The following is a 20,838-nucleotide window of genomic DNA, read 5'->3' as shown; positions in this document are numbered from 1 at the left end:
TGAGAAATGAGTCAGATAAATCAATTCTCAGGCACCTCGTGCGCAAATACTCGCATGAATGACGCACACAGTCGGTTGTACACAACGGTTTAAACATATGAAGTTGGGGGCCACAAAACTGTCAAAATTGGGAATTATTACTGACGGGCTTGCCAGGTGTATTGTATTATTAGTAATAATAATTTTCATCAATTGTTGTTACTGTTATCTATTTTAGGGAAGAAGAGATGTTATTCTTAATTACACCACTAATTATATTATTGTACGAGTCTGTCGGAAATGACTTTCAACATTGACAATTCAGTTCCCAATTCATTATGTTCAAACAGTTTTGCAATCCATTGTACGTGACGCATATGTACGTGTACGTATGTGTGTGCGTGCGTGTATATGTGTGTGTGTGTATGACAAGTACGGTTCGTTCGCAAGAAGCAACGTAGAAAATTGAAGTCATGGACCGGCTAATCTTAACGTGACTCGCGCTGGACTGGCTAGTGACGATCGACGCATATGCGTGCACATTCTCTCTCTCACACACACACACACACGAACGCGTGCGTGCGCACACACACAGCAGGTGTCGGCTCAGCGCAGGTGGTCTTGTTTTATTAACGCCAGGTAGGTACAACACGGCGAGCCGAATACGAGGAAGGAAGGCTGCAATATACCGTGCAGAAACGGCGTGAATCCAAATCGAGGTCGAATTTATGGTGACGAAGACAGGAACTGGCTCGCCCCAGGCGTGTCGAATGACATTACTGAAGCCGTCGCTGCTGGTTCGCGAGGGAGATCGCAAAAGCCGCGGGATTCGAATCACCATTGCATTAGATTCAAAATACGTCCGGCGTGTCGAAAGGGTGAGGGAACGTCGCCCGCGGAGACGCTTCAGTGCCGAGCGAGATCAATCGCGCGCGGGGACGTCTTATTATTCATTCTGTCCAGACGCGATTCCGCGACGCCTTGCGAGAAATTTGAGACGTTCGCCGAGTAAAATGCGAGCGAACGATAGCGCGGCGACATGCACACCCTTATCGAGTCGATTGGATCTCCTCGGCGAACAGAGATTAACATCGACCGGTTTAATCGTCGAGTCGCTTGGACACAAGCGAAAAATGCGAATCTCGTGCACAGTGATGAGTAACAGAAGCTTACTCGGCAATTCCACGATTGATTACGTCGCTGAGTATAAAGTTTGCAGCCTTCCAGATCGAGAATCGGGCACAAAACTCGCGTGTTTCAACGTAGACCGCCGGCATGGGGGATAAGTACGTATTCCGCTTTGTGCCACTTCGGGGCTAGACAGCGTTAAAAACTCACGTGTTGACCACGAGGATCGAGAGAGGAGACTACTGGCCGTACGAAAGACGACGCTACGGACTGCGACGAGTGATTTCCTTTCTTTATCTTCTGAGCCAGTCTCCGTCTGTGAGGCTATGACGACTCCGATTGATCTATCCGCCACAACGGGATCGTGAGCGACGTGAGCACGGTTGAAACGGTCGCGCTGTAATCCGCGGCAGAACAGAAGCGCAGCAGCGACGAATGTGACACGTGCACACGTGTCTCGTATGACCGCAAGGACTGACTCCGGTCGAGAAACGACGATCGACGCGGATCGTGGTGTTGTCGGGGACCGCGTCGTGCGTGCCTCGCGCGTCGTGCACTTCCGTCGCGCCGCCTGACGGCCACGCCGCACAAAATCTCTCGCGCTGGAGATACGCAAACGGCCCGGCAACTACCTCGTCGACCGCGCCGGTAAATTATGATAAAGCGATTAATAGCGGCCATTATTACTTGGCTAATCGTATGCGGCAGTGGTGTGTCAAATATAATCCAGCGGTTTCGCGAGTCGAGCACGACATGAGAGATATTGGACAAAAATGTCCTCCAAAGATAAGTCTGGAGTCTACTAGGCCACTTTTACCAAGCTCCGGTTAAACTGATCGTTTTTAGTAACCTTACAGGATTTCAACTGAAGCTGCTAGCGAAATGCAAAGTGAGGAGTTATAAATGTGGATTAATAACGTTACACGTAAAAGCACACGTCCTAATATGATAGAAAATTTAGTTAGGACTTTTTATGCTTAACTGTTACTAATTTATATTTATAAATCGCCACTTTCCAGTTTTTCTCCAATAGCTTTAGTTAGAATTCTGCAGGTTTACTAAAACGGTCAGTTTGACCAGAGCTTGTGTATGGTAAAAGTGGCTCTAAGAAGATCAAGACATCGTTCGTGACGAAGGCAGCCCTCGCTTGGCAATTTTTGCGCGCAAAAAGGATACATTGAAGCATCTCTTGCACTCCGAGAGTCGATAACTCTCCATGGGAGGAGTAGCACGCCACAAAGTCCTTTCGCAGGTCGTAAAAATGGTTGTAGTGCTCCGGCAGCTCGATGTCCTTGTTGCAGGCTTCGGGATGCAGGCATTGTCTCATGGGCGCTTGACCGTCCACCACGAATTTAGGTGTCCCGCCAGATGTGACGCAGGACATGGACGACCACCAGGTCTCAAACTTAAAACAGAAGAGGCGCCACGCAACATTAGATACGTGTACGAGTGTGGTGTCTTAGTGGCAGTCTACGATATGCGGGGTAAGCTTGGAGTAAGTTGGAGTAAGAAGTAAAAATTATTTTTCGATTTTTTTAGAATTTTAAAATTTGAATCTTAGAATTTAGAGTATAAGCAAAATAAATTACTTACATTTTTTGCTCTAACTTACGCCAAGCTTACTCCATATAATGCAGGCTACTAAGTGAACATTTGCACGACAGAACACCGACTGCCAGTACTATCGACACGCATATTCTCAGAGGAAGTACTTTACGCTTTTACCGCTGCTATATTCTCGACATTCGTCAACTTTCCTCGTCGAGTCCAGGATTAAGACCAAAACTTTTCAATTCTTTTCGCAGAAAATTTTCAAAATTTAATAACGTCCTTGTTAAGAACTTTTCTAACAAAGAATATTTTGTGTCTCACTTTCAATATTCGACTTCAAATATTTAGTATGAAATGATCAAAATTTATTTGTGGGATAAAAGTTTATTTCGCATAAGGAAATTTTATCTCTCTCATCTCACAAATAAATTTTTAAGTATTCTTTTCTCAGCGCAAATGATGTTAAACAACACGTCAGATTCTATGATAAATTTCCTGTCCATGAATATCTCGTTACAAATAATCTCCCTCTTCCTCCGTCTCTTTTTCGCAGAGATAAAATTTGCACAGAAGTACAGAGTTGCTTTCCTCTTTTTCACGCGAGAGCGAGCAATTAATTAAATTAATTAGATTAAATTAATTAGATTAAATGGGAGCTCAGAAGTGAAGACTTCGATTTTGGAAACTGAGTCCCGTTTGTTATTGTTAATACGATAAACAAGCACCTGTTCGATGGCCTGCTGCAGAGAGATGCCGTGCTCCCGAAGATTTCGTTCAGTCAAGGCTGGAGCGTGTGCCAATGCCGCGTCGCTAATGATCCCGCTACTTCCGGCAACCGCTGGGTTGTCGCTACCGGTCCCGGGTGTACAACTGTCTTCCATTACCATCGGTCGCACGATGTACTGTTGCCTGCCTAGCACCTGCCAAGAATCAGTCGCCTTGTGAGACATTTATGTGCTTTTGCTTCGCAAACGCAAATACCTTCGTGTATTCTACAAAATTCGCTCGTGTTCACACTTATTCATATGAGGAAAAAATATGTAAAGAATTATACATATTTATTCACTTATTCTATAAATATTTATTCATATATTTTGAGAGAAGAAATATGTAGAGTAGTAAATATTTATGGATGGATACTAATAACATATAGTATTTACTTAATACTTAAATCTAAATTCTTTTATCTAAATATGTAGAATAAACAATTGATTTTACGAAAAGCTAAAGCTTCCTAAAGGTTTTAAGAAAATGTATATTCTTTTATTTGAAAAATTTGTTATATTGATATAAAAACACGGTGAGAAAACAAAGTATAGTTGACCCACACGTACTGTTTTTTTTTTTATGTAAATATGTAGTAGAAAAAGCCACCAAATAATTACCACCAAATATTTATTATTTAATATTTCTCCTCTTACTGTACAATCTACATTTCTATCTTCACACCAAATGCATTTTCTTTATTGTTATATTTATTATTATTGATATTTCTATATAATTATTTTCTTTACTCACATCCATCTATTAAGTTTTGTGTTTATTGCACGAAGGAGAAAGATCAAATTAACACATCAACGACACAACTCAGAAATAGACAGAATTTCCGATTCTCATGAAGCCAATTCGATTCTTAAGAACCGCAAATTTTATTTCCTACAAACAGAATGCATTTAATTGCGTCACGTTAATTTAACAATCTTTTTTTTAGAATCTGAAGTTCCACAAGCAATTCTGTCTTCAGTCTTTCTGTTTTTTAATCGAGGTGCAGAACCAGACGGTCTGACTTGCGGCACAGCGCGGTCAAGGTCGCACGCCTTCTTGCATCTTGAACTCGACCGATGCATTCCGTGGTGCATCGATAATGCACCGCGATTAGCGGTATTAGCGCATGCAGCGCGCCTGCAGCGAGAACCTTGCACTTCCGCGAACTGCAGCGATACGATGATTGCATATCAGAAGGGGCGTCGCGCTTCTGCATCGCAACACGTTGCGTACTGCACTCTCTTTCTCTCTCTCTTTCCTTCTCTCTCTCTCTCTCTCTCTCTCTCTCTCTCTCTTTGGTCTCCTATGCAGCCCCGTATTTCCAGGGCGCAACTATATACACTTGTTTGCATATATAACGGAAACATTATCTTTTTCCAGCGCTTTGACACTTGTCCGCTCATCATCAGTACACGATGGTGAGGAAGCACGTGAACGAAATATCTCATGCGTTGGCCTCAACACGCGATTTATCAGACACGAGATTTCTTTCGTGAGCAATGCGCAATGCGTTAAGAATGCGTCGTCGATGTTCTCCGCTTGATAATTCAAAACAATGCCTCTCAACGTAGTCCGTGTGACCGACCGTGAGGTCAAGGCCTATCTCTAAGGGACCACACGCAGACGAAAGAGAGAGAAAGAGTGAGTGAGATAATACTGACGAACACAACAAAAGGTCATGTAAGGGACATAAAAGGACAGCAGCGAGCATTTTCTGAATGAATCGCGCAAAAACGACTTTTCAATCTATCGACTATCAGCGATTATGATGCAGAATACTGCACGGGGGTAGATGCAATTCAGAAGCAGGTATCGTATCTTATCGTAGGTAAACAAAAATGTATAAATAGTCACATCGGCAACTTATATACGCGAAATCTGGAGATGGAAGGATTCTCTCGGAGGATTCGGATACAATTATAACAACTCATATCCATTTATCCGAGACTTGAATAAACTTATGTAAAACTGCAAAAGTAGAATCAAAAAAGTAGAACTAAAGGACTTGAAGTGAAAGTGAGAGTTGAAGAGAAAGGATTGTACACAGGAAAAATATTGCCATAAAGTGTTACGTTACAATTATATTTCTTTTTGCAATGCTCTTATGAAGTTGAATTTTGCTAAATTTGCAGAGTGTATATAAATTTCTATAGAAATAGTAAACTTAACGATCTATATACGCGGTATGAAAAACACTCAAGTGATTGTTACAATCTTCTAGTAAAAAGTGGATAACGTACATAACGTACATAACGTTTGTAAAGAAATACGTAGTATAATTTCGATCATAATTCTATCGCAGATTACAAAAATTTTGCGTTTTTTGTAAGTTGTAATGTGTGTGTGTATATATAATTGTAATTGTTACTGCGATATTTTTCCTATATGAGAAATGCATGCATTCCGATGAATTCAGAAGCCCGTCTCCTTGAAGAAGTCTTCTTTCGCCTGTCTTCTTTCGCGAAATCCTACCTCGACATCGTACGAAACTTCTTCGAAATTGCACGTCGGCGTAAACTTTTGTTTTTGACACAGTCTAAGAGGAGCTTAAGGTAAAAGCGACAGACGAAGTATAAAAGCCCCTCGACCTTGCTGAGCCCGCATATCTTTTATGCAGGTACACGTAAGTACTAAATCAGCATGAGTATACGCGAACGGATAATATGCACATCGCACGAGTGCCTTCAGCAAGTATACACCGGCGCAGTTATACAGGGTGTCCTGGAATTATTAATACCATCCGACGAGTAACACAGCAGTGGTTCCTGAAGCGATTGTAGCATTCGTGGCAGATTACGTCCGTCATAAGTCGCCGTTTCACGTTATCGTGACATTTTTATCCGCTTAATCGATCGGATCGTGCCTCGTAAATCTACGGGTATCGACTACATTCCCGATTACTGCCGCTGCTGAAGTCTGCTAAATGTACACTTTGTATTCCGAATCTATTCAAATATTCGGAGACTGGAATGTCAATGAAAGCCGGTTTTAATATATCCGAATGTGCTTACGGTTTTGCAGGAACCAATCGCAATTTTCCAATTCTATACGAAGAGGATTTCACAGCGAAAATTACTGTAGAATTTTATAAGCGAGGAACAGATCGACGTACTGCAGTAATTTGTTGTTCTTTTATTTTGTATGTACACTGAGAAAAAAATATTAAAAAATTAACAAATATTTATTAGGTGAATGCCATTAACATATTTATTTAAATCAAAATTTTTTTCATTTAAACCGAGTATTGTTTGCTCGGTTTAAGTAGACGATATTCGGTTGAAACGAAGGAAATTTTGATTGAATTTTACTGAATTTTACTCAAATTATCTGGCGCAAGGGACAGAATTTACTCGATGGTTGTGTAATTGCATAAGATTTCATACCAAAGTGATTCAAGTGTTGCATCGGCAACGATGCAAGTTTGCTTTGCAGATCGTATAAAAATCTTTGACTCGGATTCCAACGATGCGACGCTTAGGATTGGAATATTTATAGCTTTGTTCACGATGCGTGCGCGACGTCGGTATCGCGCGATCCGCGCAAGAAACTTAATAGACAGGTTCTTTGACGCGGCGGGGTTAACGGATCAAGGTGGTTCTGCAAGGCGATTCATCGTCATCGTTGCGCTGCGCGAGCTCAGATTAGCGTCTCTCCGCCGTCGGTGGCGCGTATTGATGAAAAGCCGTGGCGTAACAACGAAAAAGAAGAGAGATCTCTCTCTTTTATGGCGTTACGTAAATTTTAAGTCGCTCGGCCTCCGCAGGTCCTTCAGTGTGCGCGTTAGGAATAATTTCCGAAACGAGAAAACTTGCCAACCTTCGCGAAAACGTGCGTCTACTTCGAAACTGCATCTTAACGAGTGAAGAACGTGCCCCTCGGAGATTCGACGCTTTCGCACGAAGAAACGGCGCATTCCGAAAATATACGATTCCACTCGGAGAGAATATTTAATTTTCCTTCTCTTTTGTACAAATTCTTTTTAATTCTACTATGTTTTTAGTAGCGCAGGAATAGACTCTTGTCGATACACACAGAAAAAAACTCGACTGTAGGAAGAGAAAAATTCCTTTATGAGGCTTCTGTATAGTCAATTGTTTTTAATTGCTTCAAATGAATTCTAATATCGCTGAATGTTCAGACGAATATTTTCGATTGCGACAACAGAAATATTAGCTTTCAAAACAGAGATATCGCTTCTGATCGCCTAATTTTCAGTTGGTTCCTATTCGCTTGCAACTGAGATTTTTTTGCATGTATCATGAGGTCATTATATACATAAAATTTGTTCAAAGTACATTCTAAATCTTGGGTTTAGCATTTCAATTAAGAATATTGAATTAAAATAAATTCGGTATACTTACTAAGTAGAGTCAAACCAAATTATTTTCGAAATATATAAATCTATTATAAAAACACACATCAAATTTATTCAAGATACATTCTGAATCTTAATAAGTTTAGCATTTCAAAAGAGAATGTTAAAATAAAAAAAAATTAATTTGCTTATTACGTAGAATCAAATCAACTTTTTGTTCAATAGAATTTTATGATATTCTTGTAAAGTTAAAATTAGTAAATTTCTTTTTTGAATACATGATAATGAGTTTTTCTCAAGTCTGCGATGCGTATATTTGAAGAGCATTATCAAGAAAATATCCTTTGTTGAAAACACTCATTACTTCAAAGAAGGAAAGTAAACTGAGTAATCGCTTTTCTCAACAGTAGAATTATATTTTTCTGTGCACATGCATATGTGTGTATATGTGTGTTGTTAATTCTAGCTGACGTACGTCGGGGTGTCTTTCGTGAAGGTACACGCAAGTACACGTAAGTAGCGTGAGTAAATATACGATAGCGTGCACATCGCGTGAACGTGCGTTCTTTTCGAAACTGTACCGCAAGACGAATGAGGAATATATGCCACGGAATTCCGAGAGACATTCCCACGCACGAACGTTGAGGTGGCGAGTCTCGAAAACGCGCGATTCTAGTTGGCCAGCTTTTAAGTACTTAAAAAGAGAAATGAAACTATTTCGACAATGGACAGAGGCTGAAACGAGTTTTTGGAGACTTGTGTGTAACGTAGTTGCCGCCGTCGCAGAATCAATTAAGACGCCCGCGTATGACCAATAACATTCGTCATGAGGGGGAGGTATTCTGTTCTGAGGGAAAAAATATCTAAAAAATAATAACTATTGGTGGATACTAATAATATAATCACTTAATTCCTTTTTTTAAGTAGAATAAACAATTGCTTTTATGAATAGTTAAGATTTTCTCAAGGAGTTCTAAGAAGATATATATTTTCTTATTTGAGAAATATTTTATACGGTATAAGCAAATATATTATTAGTACTCACTGGAGGAATATTTACTATTTTTTAGATATTTTTTTCTCGGTGTGTACGCGAATCTGCGAAATTATCTTTTGCATTCAACGGGTTTGAGTCAAATGGCTTTGAAATGACTACTCGTCTTTAACAGAAAGAAGAGGGAAGAAGAAGGAAAAGGATTCTCAGGAAGCTTAGCTTCAGACCGAAGGAAAATGCTGCACGTGGCTAATGACGAACGAGAATTATGAAGAGGCGAATTTTTTTCAACGCGCATTTAATGCCAAGGATCCCTCGAAGATGCCTTCGAGAGGAAGCGAACTTTTTGCAGGATAAAAGTTTCACGGTCGAATTTCGTCAACACTACCACCACTGTAAATAGCACTCGGAGTTACGGCGCGCACATCGTGCGAAAGAAAAAGACAAAGTGGAGAAAAAACAAGAGCAGAGGAGAAATCGGCGCGTGGAGTAGAAGTGAGTGTACGTATACATATGTGTGTGTGTGTGTTCACGTATATGTGAGTTCCTTTTTTTGGCAGGATATCGCAATCGCATAAAACGCCGCGCACGCACAAGGTCGGAATTGAATGTACATGTGTGACGTTCTCATAAATTGTAAATGCTCGACTGATCCGACGACGTCACGGCGAAGAAACGAACGTGGTGGGAGCGTCGAGGGGTCAAAGGTTCGCCTGCGGGAGGTGGCGAGCAACGTTTTACCTTAACTCGAAGCTAGGAGACGCGAGGAACGAATAAAAAACAAACAAGACTGCAAGAACGTGAATACGCGTTACGTAAGCTGGACTCGTGTCGGACACGAATTCGACGTTTGCATCCTGCGAAAATGACATAATATTTGCTCCTCAAATCGAACTCGATCAAACCCAAAACTACATTCTATCCTTTTCCTTCCTTCTTTCTTCAATCTTTTATCTAGTGATGTTGTTCCCGAGCAACATCGATTTCTCATGAGTTATATGCAAAACAATAGATGCAGGACGCATTTGTTTGGCATCGTTCCTCTGGAGCAACATTTGGTCTGTTCTATTAGTAGCTTCGATTTTTGCCACTAGATGAAAAAAAACGTTGAAATATGTTTCAAAATGACGTTTTGAAGACAATATAATTGCATTCAGAGGGCATTATTTACTTCATTTAAACACTCAAAAGATTTGCTTCTTCAAATTTTATCGGGTCTGCCAGATAAAGGGTTAAAAAGCGATTCCAGCGTACTATCTTTCTTCTTTTAAGAGTTCCATCCTATCCTTCTTCTTTCCTCTCACAAGCGGATCCAGCAGGAGCCACGAAAGATAGCCCGCCGTTCAATTCCTCGGTCCTCGCATCTCGTACTTCTGTATTTGATCGCGTGTCTTGCCGCTCTCGCGCAGTCGACATAATTCTGATTCGCAGCAGCGACCATAGTGGCGGACTCGCGAAGTGGGAGAGACCGACAACGCGGAGGAGGGAAAAGAGAAAAGACTTAAGATGGTGGACCGGAATGGAGCCGCGCCGGTCGCGAGTCATAGGGCTCGCGCACATGTTCACGACGTCGTATCCGCCGGGAGACACGGATTCCTATGGAAATAAAGTTCGGCTCGCGAATATCTGAAGTATAAGTGGAAACGGAGATAAAATACAGGTCTCTATATCGATACAGGCGAAAGTCCACACCGTTATCATACGATTAACCGTTCCACAAAAACTCTCAATTCCTCTTTTGTTCACAAGTGTGCATACGCGAGCATGTCTACGTACATAATCAAGCGACACTACTCGTTGCTAACAGCCTCGGATGCCATTGACGTCCGAGACGCGACTTTGCTCCGAAAAAGAAAAAAAATCTAGTTACACGACGTTATTTTTTGTGATGCCACATTTAAAACGTGAAAAATTTTATGGAAAGAATATTCGTCTTCTTTGAAATAGGTAATTAATCTTTTGCGACACACTTTTTTGACGTAATTACATAGCCTGTAAATTACCTTACCTCTTACTTTACTCACACAACCATAAAGTACGCACACATACTTTAATGTTACATAAATACTGTCAACTATGCGTTCACTGGGTGCTGTTCAATTACTGAACAGGCCACCTCAGTGCGCGATCCTTTACCAATATTCTTCAATTAATAACACAAAATATTATGTGATTGTCTGCAAAATGACAGAGAAATTTTGTGCTAAATTTTAACGTACATGTACACAAACGTTTTTCTATTAATCGTCAGACACCTTATATAAGAATACAATTCTCTAGGATGCAGGGAGGATTCCGCCAAGGATAAGACAATTTTTCTTTAGGTGTTTCAACCAAATTTTAAATTGCTGTTTTCGGAGTGAAGAACGCGCTCACTCCCGCTCTGAGACGCTCTATAAATGGCAAATCATGTGTCTATATCACTTATCTCAACTGTTAGATAAAGTTCCATCTTTGCGTAAAAGTACACGTTCGCGATCGAACTGAACGCGATTCCGGTGCACGATCCAAAAAATCTCAAAAGTTTAATTCACGAACGATCCACACGCACGGCTGCATCTCCTCCTCTTGTGTTTCCACTTCTCAAGTAAATTGTCAAACCGTACCAGTCGCTTCTTCAATTTTCTATTCAATTCTTACATTAAGGCTTAGTCAATTGGTATAGCACTTAGAAGTAAAGAAATATATATGCATAAAATTTATTTGTGTTAAGATTCCTAAACGTTTTTTCTAGATAACCTGCGTTGAGCAAATCACAGTATGTAGTTTGACTCTCTCGTTGAAATTTCACAAAAATTTTACTAAATTTAATAAGCTCTAGCAGTTTGACCTTATTTTATACTGTAATATTTTTGCAAATCCTAAGGAGTAACTCTATCCTAGAGGAAAAAAAATATCTCTCTTTCTCTCTTGCTCGCTCGTTTTGCGTCCCTGAACGGCGTGCGCCTCAAGATAGCCGCAAGAGCGTTGCTGCCAGGATAAAGTCAACGTCCTCTCTCGCTTCTCTCACGAGAATGCCCCGCGCAAATCTACGACGGACAACGCCGACGCAATATACCTAGTCAGGCATCAAACACGAGGACGAGCATCGGGCAAGGAGAGGCTCGCCACGAGAGAGTTATGAGATCGGTGTGCCAGGCTATAAACTGTATACTGTTGCCGCGCGCGGCACACTCGAAGAACAGAGTTGATCCCCAAGAGAGCCGAGGATTGTCGGGCTGTTTCGTAATAAGAAACAACGCGCGAGCGCGCGTCTGTAAACTCGCGGACTATAGCCCCCTTATCGCTGATTCTATTTGAAAGATTACCGGGAGAGGATTTGCTCTCGGCTCACACACAGTCGAGGTTGAAACTCCTCGTCGAGATGACTGGGAGACAATGGTGCGTGCGTATCAGCCCTGGCTCGTGTAATCGTGCAATTGTGTAATCGTCAACCTTCCTCTGCTTGACGTAAACTCCTTTTCGTAAACACCCGACGTATTATCTCGCGATGACTTACGAAACTATCGACCGTTCCGATTTTGCCCATGGCAAGTTCCTGCGAGAGAAAGAGAGACAGAGATAAGATTAACCGCGGGGGAGCACCTTTTCGATATTATTACTCCGAGATGAAACCCAAGAAGAGAAGATACCTCGCATCTCTCTCGGAAAACTCGAAGGTGACGATTTTCGAGACGTTACGTCAGGCCGACCGTTATCTCGTCGCGATATCATCATCGGCAACACAGACAGCAGCGGCGCATTATCGTCCAATTTCCTCTGCCCTTCTCTCTCTTTCTCTTCCTCTCTCTCTCTCGCTCTCTCTCTATCTCTCTTTCGCTCTCTCTATCTCTCTTTCGCTTTCTCTATCTCTCTCTGCATAGTAGACTTGTGAGAAGCGAGAGGAGCGCGGCTCTCGCGGCCATTGTCCCCGATCGGGTAGCATTCGAGATACAGGCAGGCAGGCAAGCAAGGCAGGTAAGCAGGCAGGTATGTGACTCGAGGGAAAAAGGAAACGACCGACCAGATGGAACCCGGGCGCACTCGTGCAAGGCGCGCGCGATTCGCAACAAGGAATAAAGAAAACTAGGCGCACCTGTTGCCGCGCCGCTCCAACATGGGTCGCGGCGCCGCGCTCTCTCTCTCTCTCTCTCTGTTTCTTTCTCTCTCTCGCTTTCTCTCGCTCCCTCGCTCGCCGGGATTTCAAAAAGAACGCGACGTTGCGCGCGTCGCGCAAATTAGCCGCAAAATTAGCCCGACGTAGAGGAACAAAAATCATTTCCACGCGGCCGCATGTAAATGCGCCAGCGTTTAATTACGGCGCTCCAATTTCGCAATTATGTGTCGCGCGCGCAACATCGACCTCTTTCGCGGGGAAGCGGAAGCATAAGATTTTTGCACTTGTGCGTTTCCTCTCCTTCTTTCTTTCTTTCTCTTGTTTTCTCCTCTCTTGTTTCGCTTTTTGTTTTCGCGTTACGTCAGATCACGGCGAGAGCACAGTCCCGGCGAAATTACGCGGAACGTGCGAGAGATGTCTCAATCGTAAAAAGGGAGGAGACATCGCAACTACTTTTACGCAAGATCGAGTCATGCACGGCGTTGTCCGCGTCTGCTCCTTCACGAGGAGGCCTCTTTCTTCAGGTGCAGTGAGCGAATCGGATTAAAGCTCCAGCAATCTGAGAGATCACTATCTAAGAGCCCGAAGAAACTACAATAATTTGGTATAAAGTTAATTGCCGTTCTCAAGAGAAATTGTCACGTCGCTAATTCAGCGATTACGACAATATCGTATCCAGCAACTAACGTGATAAGACTATAAGTGCAGAAAATTCTAATGCAATTAGGTAGAAAAGTTCTAATGGTGCAAAACATGTAACGGAAATACTTACAAATTTACGTTAAGTCCACGCAATCTACAACAGTTTAATGGCTTAATCTATACCGATCACTTAATACGAGTGTCAACTAATAATTTTCTATTATTTGATACCTTAATTATGTTTTTATCATCTTAATTTCTGTGATGCGTATAAATGGCGAGATATTCAATATTGTATCAGTTTAGTACACCACTGTTTACATGCGCATCATCGTTATTAATCTTCCATTAACTAGAAATGCTATGCTTATAATTGGTTTTCAGTTGTAAATATAAGTGCAATCAGTAAAATCTCCCTGAAACAGGATCAATCAATAGTAGCGACTGTTATCATTATTAATGCAGACATAGATACATTATTGATCCAAACACAGACAATGTCATTGTACGCAAATCGCATGGGGAAACCGTTAATTCCATTGTCATAGACGCAGAAAGTTTTGACACAGTACGTAACGAATTTGTGCACTACAGATTTTGCGCAATAAAATCTTACTTCCACTGATCAAAGTCAGTGAAATATAGGATGGAGCAGTAAAGTAGGAATATTTCCACTGAAAATCAGTGAATATTCACTGATTATTAGTGAGACATTCCTTTTACTAATTCAATCAAAAACATTTCTACTGTTCACTTTAAAAGAATACAATCAGATTTTTTAGACATACAATACAATCTGTCGGACTGTTTGTCAGACTTGGGCAATTTTGAACTACTACATATCTTTGTTGAAATTCAATATTTCTGGATAAATTTTTATATGGAAAAGCCTCAACTATAAAATAGTAACACAATAAAATCAAAATCTGCAAGCAGATTTGCACTACTTTGAAATTTTCAGGGAACCTTTTACGAAAATTGACGAGCAATCGAATATTCGTTCAGATCTCACAGACCCAACATATGCACGGGAAATTAATAGAAAATTACTATTTAGTGCGTGCATCAAACGCGATCGGTATGATTTAACATAATAATTATTAAAGCAAGGCCCGCGAAACTTCTATCGTATTCCCGTCCGACAATTATTCCCGCAATTCTTTCTCCTTTCATTTTTCCGAATACATTCTAAGTTAACGAGACGCGGATTCGTGGCGCGTGAGATCGACGTTATCTACAAATAAAAATACGGGATTCACGAAGCGTTAATCTCAGATTGCGCGACAACGCAATCAGACGGTCGCGCCGTTAGATGTCAGAGGTAGTGGACGACCTTTCGAGGGCGCGACGCTCCGCCCCCGCCGGATAATTCGAGAAACAATGGCAGCCAACGACACGCACCGGCATGACCGCGCAAACGTGCCGCGGCGCCGACCGGCTTCCGCAAGAGTGGAAGCGCCGCACTTTGCGCAACGAATTCGGAGCTCCTACAATTGCATTTAATCTCATATGAAGGAAAGAAAGAGAGAGAGAGAGAGAGAAAGAGCACGATTATGTTATTCACACACAGAAAAATATCATTCTACTGCTGAGAAAAGCTATTACTCAATTTATTTTCCTATTTTAAAATAACAGTTGTCTTCGGTAAAGACTATTTTCTTGATAACACTCATAAAATGTAATAAACTAACTAAATATAACATAATATAAATGAACTAAACCTTTTCTTGATAAAATTTTATGATATTCCTGTAAAGAGAATAAATTCCTCTTTTGACAATATATGAGCTTTTCTTAAATTATATGATGATGAAATGATCACATTTATCGCACATTTTATGTGCGTGTGTGTGTTGAGTACTCTTTGTTGAGAGTAACCATTGCTTAAAAGAAGAAAAGTAAACTAGTTTAACGTTTCTTTTAATAGCAATATTTTTCTGTGTGTGTAGAATTGCTTATAGCGTATTCATTCAATGAGATTCTTTCATGATTCAATGAGATTCAATGAAAAATGCTGATTTTTCAATGATATTAAACTTAGAGTTTAAGTTTAGATTTTTATCCTAAAAATATTCGATATATTTGAACAGAGTTTAAACTCAGATCAAAGTTTAAATTACTATTGAACACACACACACACACACACACACACACACACACAATCGGCTATAATTATTTTAAACGATTTCGTGCATTCCGAATTAATGTCGTGAGTTTTTCACTTAAAAGAGCTTGTAAAAAAAAATATTTACAATCTCTTTAAATAATTTAAAATATGAAAAATTTTTCGAAAGATTCTTACAACACGTTCAAAAGAGTAAAATTCTACTTTCTCTTGATTTTCCTTCCCGATTTGTTTTTTTTTCTATCGGTTTGTACTTAGTTTTCAACTTTTTTATTAACTTTCCTCAGGAGGAATTTTCTCAAATTCAAAGAAATATCAGATGAATAACGCGAATTCCATGATTAGTTGGAAACACAATCGAATGTGGTTATTTATAGAGCCGGGGGAAATATATATCAAGATATGTACAGAGAAATATGAATAATAATGACGCTCGGAATTAAAACGTTTACTTAGGACGGTGAGATTGCAGTCAATGATACAGAAACTTATAAATAAACAAGAGACCTTTATATTATCTACAAAGTCGAGTCGATAAAAGTGGCTCGTTCTACGTTTTTATTTCGCGGCTTAGATACGAAAGTATTGAACGTTTTAAAGTAAAACACTCGCGGAAAAGTGAACTCCAACGGCTCACGACGGTTTCTCGAGAGAGAAACGACCACTCTTTATTTATACGCGCGTATGTTTACCTTACTTTCCGGAAAAATATTCTCGGAGAAAATATTCTCGGAGAAAATATTCTCGTAGTGAAAAGTGCACTTTTTTGTAATCTTAGACCGTGCAGAATCATGACCGGAATTACTACACGAAGAGAATATATATTAGAGTTTCTTTTCTTTTTTGTATAAGTTTTCTTTTTCTTTCTTTTTCTTTTCTTTTTTTTTTTCGATTTTACTATTCAGTAGTCCAAGAATAGACTGTCGGTAAAGTCTATCCTGCTAAGGAATGTAATAAATTTCGCTAAAAACATAGCAAGTACTTTAATAGCACATTTTGGTTTTTAAAATATAAAGAGAAAAGAAATATAATTTTAACGTGATTTTTGCTACAATTTTTCTCCGTGCGCAGACGAGTATGGACTTTGGTCGAGGGAGAAATTTGCAAGACAAGATCGAGAAAAGACGCAGCAAGATATCTGGCGCTTTTTGTATTATTTAAGAACCGAAATCTCAAAATAGATATTATACATCGCTAATCATTTTTTATCAGAGATTACACGCAGCTCTTGTTTGAAGAGGCGTACTAAAGCCTAAGCAAAATACCACACGACAATTCAGAGCGACGAATGAGCCGCTGAAACCGAGCGAAATGTCGTGAGAAATTCGACGACACTCGAGCTGAAGACATTCAAAATCAACATACACAAAAGTGCGATGGCCAGTTGTTGACAATTGGTAATGAAACGAATGATCTCGACACGTCGAACACTTTTCTCCATGTCCCACGCATTAGGCGCGATACGATCGCGATTTTTCAACCGCATATCATTTTCTTCACGATGGATGAATTTTTTTACGTTTCGCAAGCTCGCCCTGTGAACTGCGGTAGTTTCGTAATAGAGAAATCATTCGTTCGAGCGTAAGATGACAAACACTTTTCGCTCATTTCCTTGTCTTCGTCACAAGCATAATGAATCACTGTTTGGAATTAAACCGCGGAATACATTGACCGGGAGATTGAAATAACAATCAAGAATTGTAATTTTGTATCTCCAAGCCGACAGTGTTAAAGTGTTACTATCGAACAAGTCGAACAAAAACTATCGAAAAAGTCGGTCTCAGTCAGATAAACAATAATAACGCTTTTATCCGATCAATGTCACAGAACGATAAAGAACAGTAATCAACGATTACGCGAGCTACGCACTCACTTAAATTATATAAACGTTTTTTCATCCTTTACTATACAGAAAAAAAGAATATTCTAGTTTGAAGAATATTTTTATTGTTGACAAAAATAAGATTAATGTTAAAATAAAATTATATGGCGTTGAACGAAGATAAATTAGTCTTCAATCAAAATGAATATAGTCTAATTAACACAGTCATTTTCTCATATACAACTAACGACATCGTTATCTTACTAATATATATAAGAAAATGATTGTATTAATATGACTATATCGTCTTCATTAAAGACTAATATATATATATATATATATATATATATATATATATATATATATATATATATATATAATTAAAAATATTAATATTGTAATATTCTATGAGAAAATGATTGTGTTAATCTCATTATATTCGTCTTGATTGAAGGTTAATTTGTCTTCATTTAACGCCATACAACTTCATTTTTACATTAATCTTATTTTTAAGATGCTAATGATAATCTCCAAATAAGAATATTCTTTCTTTGTGTATGCTTAAAAAACAGTTCGGTAACAGAATGGGGGCCAGACGGAAAATCGTTGACGAGAAATAACATCTTTGTAAGTGTGTCTAAAAATATTCGTCTGAATATCTAGCTACAATAAAACTCAGTTGAGACAACTGAGAGCAATTGTCTGAGTACACTGAGAGAAAGATTATATTAAAATCAACAAATATTTCTTTGATGGATGCCATTAACATATTTACTTAAATCTACATTCTCTATATTTAAACTAAATATTGTTTATTTAAATCAAGTAAACAATAGAGGAAAGTAGCCAAAAGCGACATAGGTCTCCTAAAGCGACATATCTCTACATCTCATATGTTAAATGTTGTATTTTATCGAAACTATAATATAAACATAATTCGTTTTATCAGTTAAGTCATGAAAAATTTATACGTGGTATATTTCTTGTTCTTTTATATACTAAATTAGCAAATATCAAGTTTTAGAAATTCGCAAGTTTTATTTCTATGATTTTTACAAATGATTTTGACAAATTACGTAGATTAAATAGTAGATTAATTACCTTTTTATTCAATATTAAGTTCTTCTACATACATTTGGTTTTTATAAAAATATTTTTTGGATATTTCTATTTTCATCACTTTTTTACTGTATAACTTAAAACATTTTTTGTTCTAAATCTAGAAACAATTTCAGTAAAAATATGATATTATCTGATAGGAGATACTTTCAACTACATGTATATATTTTCATTTATATTTTGAGCTTTATATTAAGACATAACCTTCAAAAACAAAATGGTATGTCGCTTTTGATGCCTTTACTCTATTTGATTTAAATAAAGAGAACGTAGATTTAAATATGTTAATGGTATTAAGAAAATATTTGTTGATTTTAATATAATTCTCTCAGCGTAAAAACCTCTCTCTCTCTCTTTCTCTCCGACAAGAATCTCTCTGTTCCCACACAACCGAGTTTTCCATCCAATTCATAAGAAGAACAGAATATTTAGTTACACTAATGGAGTTGCTTTTTCAGTATGTGGTTTCTCAGAAGAGACTGAATTACTTTTGCATTAGATAATGCTTGTCATCGTTATAGTGTTATATGTGAGCAATGATCACGCGGAATGTTACGCGCGACCTGTCGAACTTTTCACCGGTCACGGCATTTTTTGTTTCCATCTCACGTCGATCAACACGTCGATGGAGCCAGAGTGCAAAGTTTTGAAAAACTCGCTAATCACGGCACTTAATCGCGTGCTCGCGCGCTCACTCGTTCGCTCGTCACGGACGCACCTCGATCTTTCCGCGATATAAAAAAAGCCGATGATTCCGTCGACCAACTCTGTCGTCGTGTTTTCACCGACATTTCGTTTCGAAATTCAAGACACTGGACATTTCGGTAGACAAGTCGATTATCGCCGTAGATTATCCCGTCGCGATCCCGGCTCCGACATAATTTCCAGATGCCGCGATTTTTATGTTGTAATCCCTATTAAACAGAATTCTCATTAGCAGCATCGGATTAGCATCTAGTAAGTCCAAGGATTATGCTAAGCAAACTATAATTCGAAAGTGTGAAGAACTTGCCGTCAGTTTGCCGTAAAGTGTAATTTTCACCTTTATTACTGCTCGACGGACAAGTATTTTATGTGCGTCGCCGTATATTTTATTTCATAACTCACGCAGCGGTTTAAGGACGCGATTTAAAATCCAGTTGTAAGGAAAAATTACCAATCCTCAGACACGTACATGATCCTGGATCGTTCTTTTTAAATACAAATATTTAAACTTTCAATGTAGAATATATCTATACATTTGCACACATGAATGTCTGATAATTATTGACATACCCGTTGTTTGCAGATAAAACTCATCAAATTGAACGCAAAGTTCTTCTCTCATTTCGCAAACAACCACATATTTTCAGTTATTAATTAAAAAAGATTAGTGCATTGTGTCGCGCAAATTATCGAACACTCTGTATACTCAATGTATGTACATATATTCCATGTTGAAAGTCAAAATACTCATATCTGTAAAAGCCAAAACAAAGAGCGCTCAGAATTAGATATGCGTGTGGGTATCGGTGTTTTTACCTCGGTGACGAATTCGAATCATGCGCGCGGCGGTGAAAATTTTGCCGTGAACGTTGCCGCGACTCTCCGAGGCGCACCTTTACGTGCGCTAACCGAACGCACCTATCTTCAGACCTATCCGTTAGAATTGCACTCTCTACACTCCGCTCTTTTCCCGTATCTACCCGCGATACGCCCGAATACGTGGTTCCCGAATTTAAATGCGCATAGAATAGACCACAAGCCGCGGCCAGACTAACCGATGATCTTTTCGTTCAATCGACTGCAACTACGTCGATCGTCTGTGAGCGATCGATCTCCAGCCGGTACTCGCGCCAAGTGTTCGCCCCGCAACGAAATTTTCGGGCGCATTTGAGGCTTTTTTTCGTTTCGTGACCACGGTAGCGTTTGGTTGGTTAGTTTGGTTTACTTACGCAACGCCGTGAACGTTATTTATCTTTGTTGCTCGAGACGTTGTGAACATTAAGTGGACCAAACTGATCAAACAAATGCTACCGTGCTCACGAAACGAAAAAACGCCTTTGCTGCAATGAGAATCAAGCGATTCAGTACGATGCTCGATCGTTGCATTGTCACGAACGACGTACGAACGATACAGCGAAAAGGTGAATCCCGAGTCGAGAATCAACTCGTCCGTGGCGAACCACTTCCGCCTCTCCCTTCCCTTCTCTCTCTTTCTCACTCTCTCACTCACTCTTTCTCTCTCGTTCACTCACACTCTAACTCTCTTTCTTTCTCTCTCTCTCTCTCTCTCTCTCTCTCTCTCTCTCTCTCTCTCTCT

At 39.6% G+C, this 20,838-nt stretch overlaps 1 protein-coding gene across 2 annotated transcripts in view; it reads right to left on the bottom strand.

The window, feature by feature from the left end:
- The window catches only part of LOC116841955 (RNA-binding protein fusilli), a 43,007-nt gene that overhangs the window by 21,043 nt on the left and 1,126 nt on the right, over positions 1–20,838 (bottom strand). For both annotated transcript variants that reach the window (XM_032810524.1, XM_032810525.1), the window contains exons 2-3: positions 3,384–3,578; positions 2,284–2,512 (exon numbers count right to left, since the gene is read on the bottom strand). In XM_032810524.1, the coding sequence (XP_032666415.1) occupies positions 2,284–2,512; positions 3,384–3,578 (424 nt within the window). The remainder of the gene's footprint in view (positions 1–2,283; positions 2,513–3,383; positions 3,579–20,838) is intronic.

The sequence above is a fragment of the Odontomachus brunneus genome, unplaced genomic scaffold, assembly GCF_010583005.1.
Source record: "Odontomachus brunneus isolate Ranch 3 - 2012 unplaced genomic scaffold, Obru_v1 Obru_scaffold_019, whole genome shotgun sequence".
NCBI classification, from domain to species: Eukaryota; Metazoa; Arthropoda; class Insecta; order Hymenoptera; family Formicidae; genus Odontomachus; species Odontomachus brunneus.
This window is presented reverse-complemented; position numbering and strand designations above follow the sequence as displayed.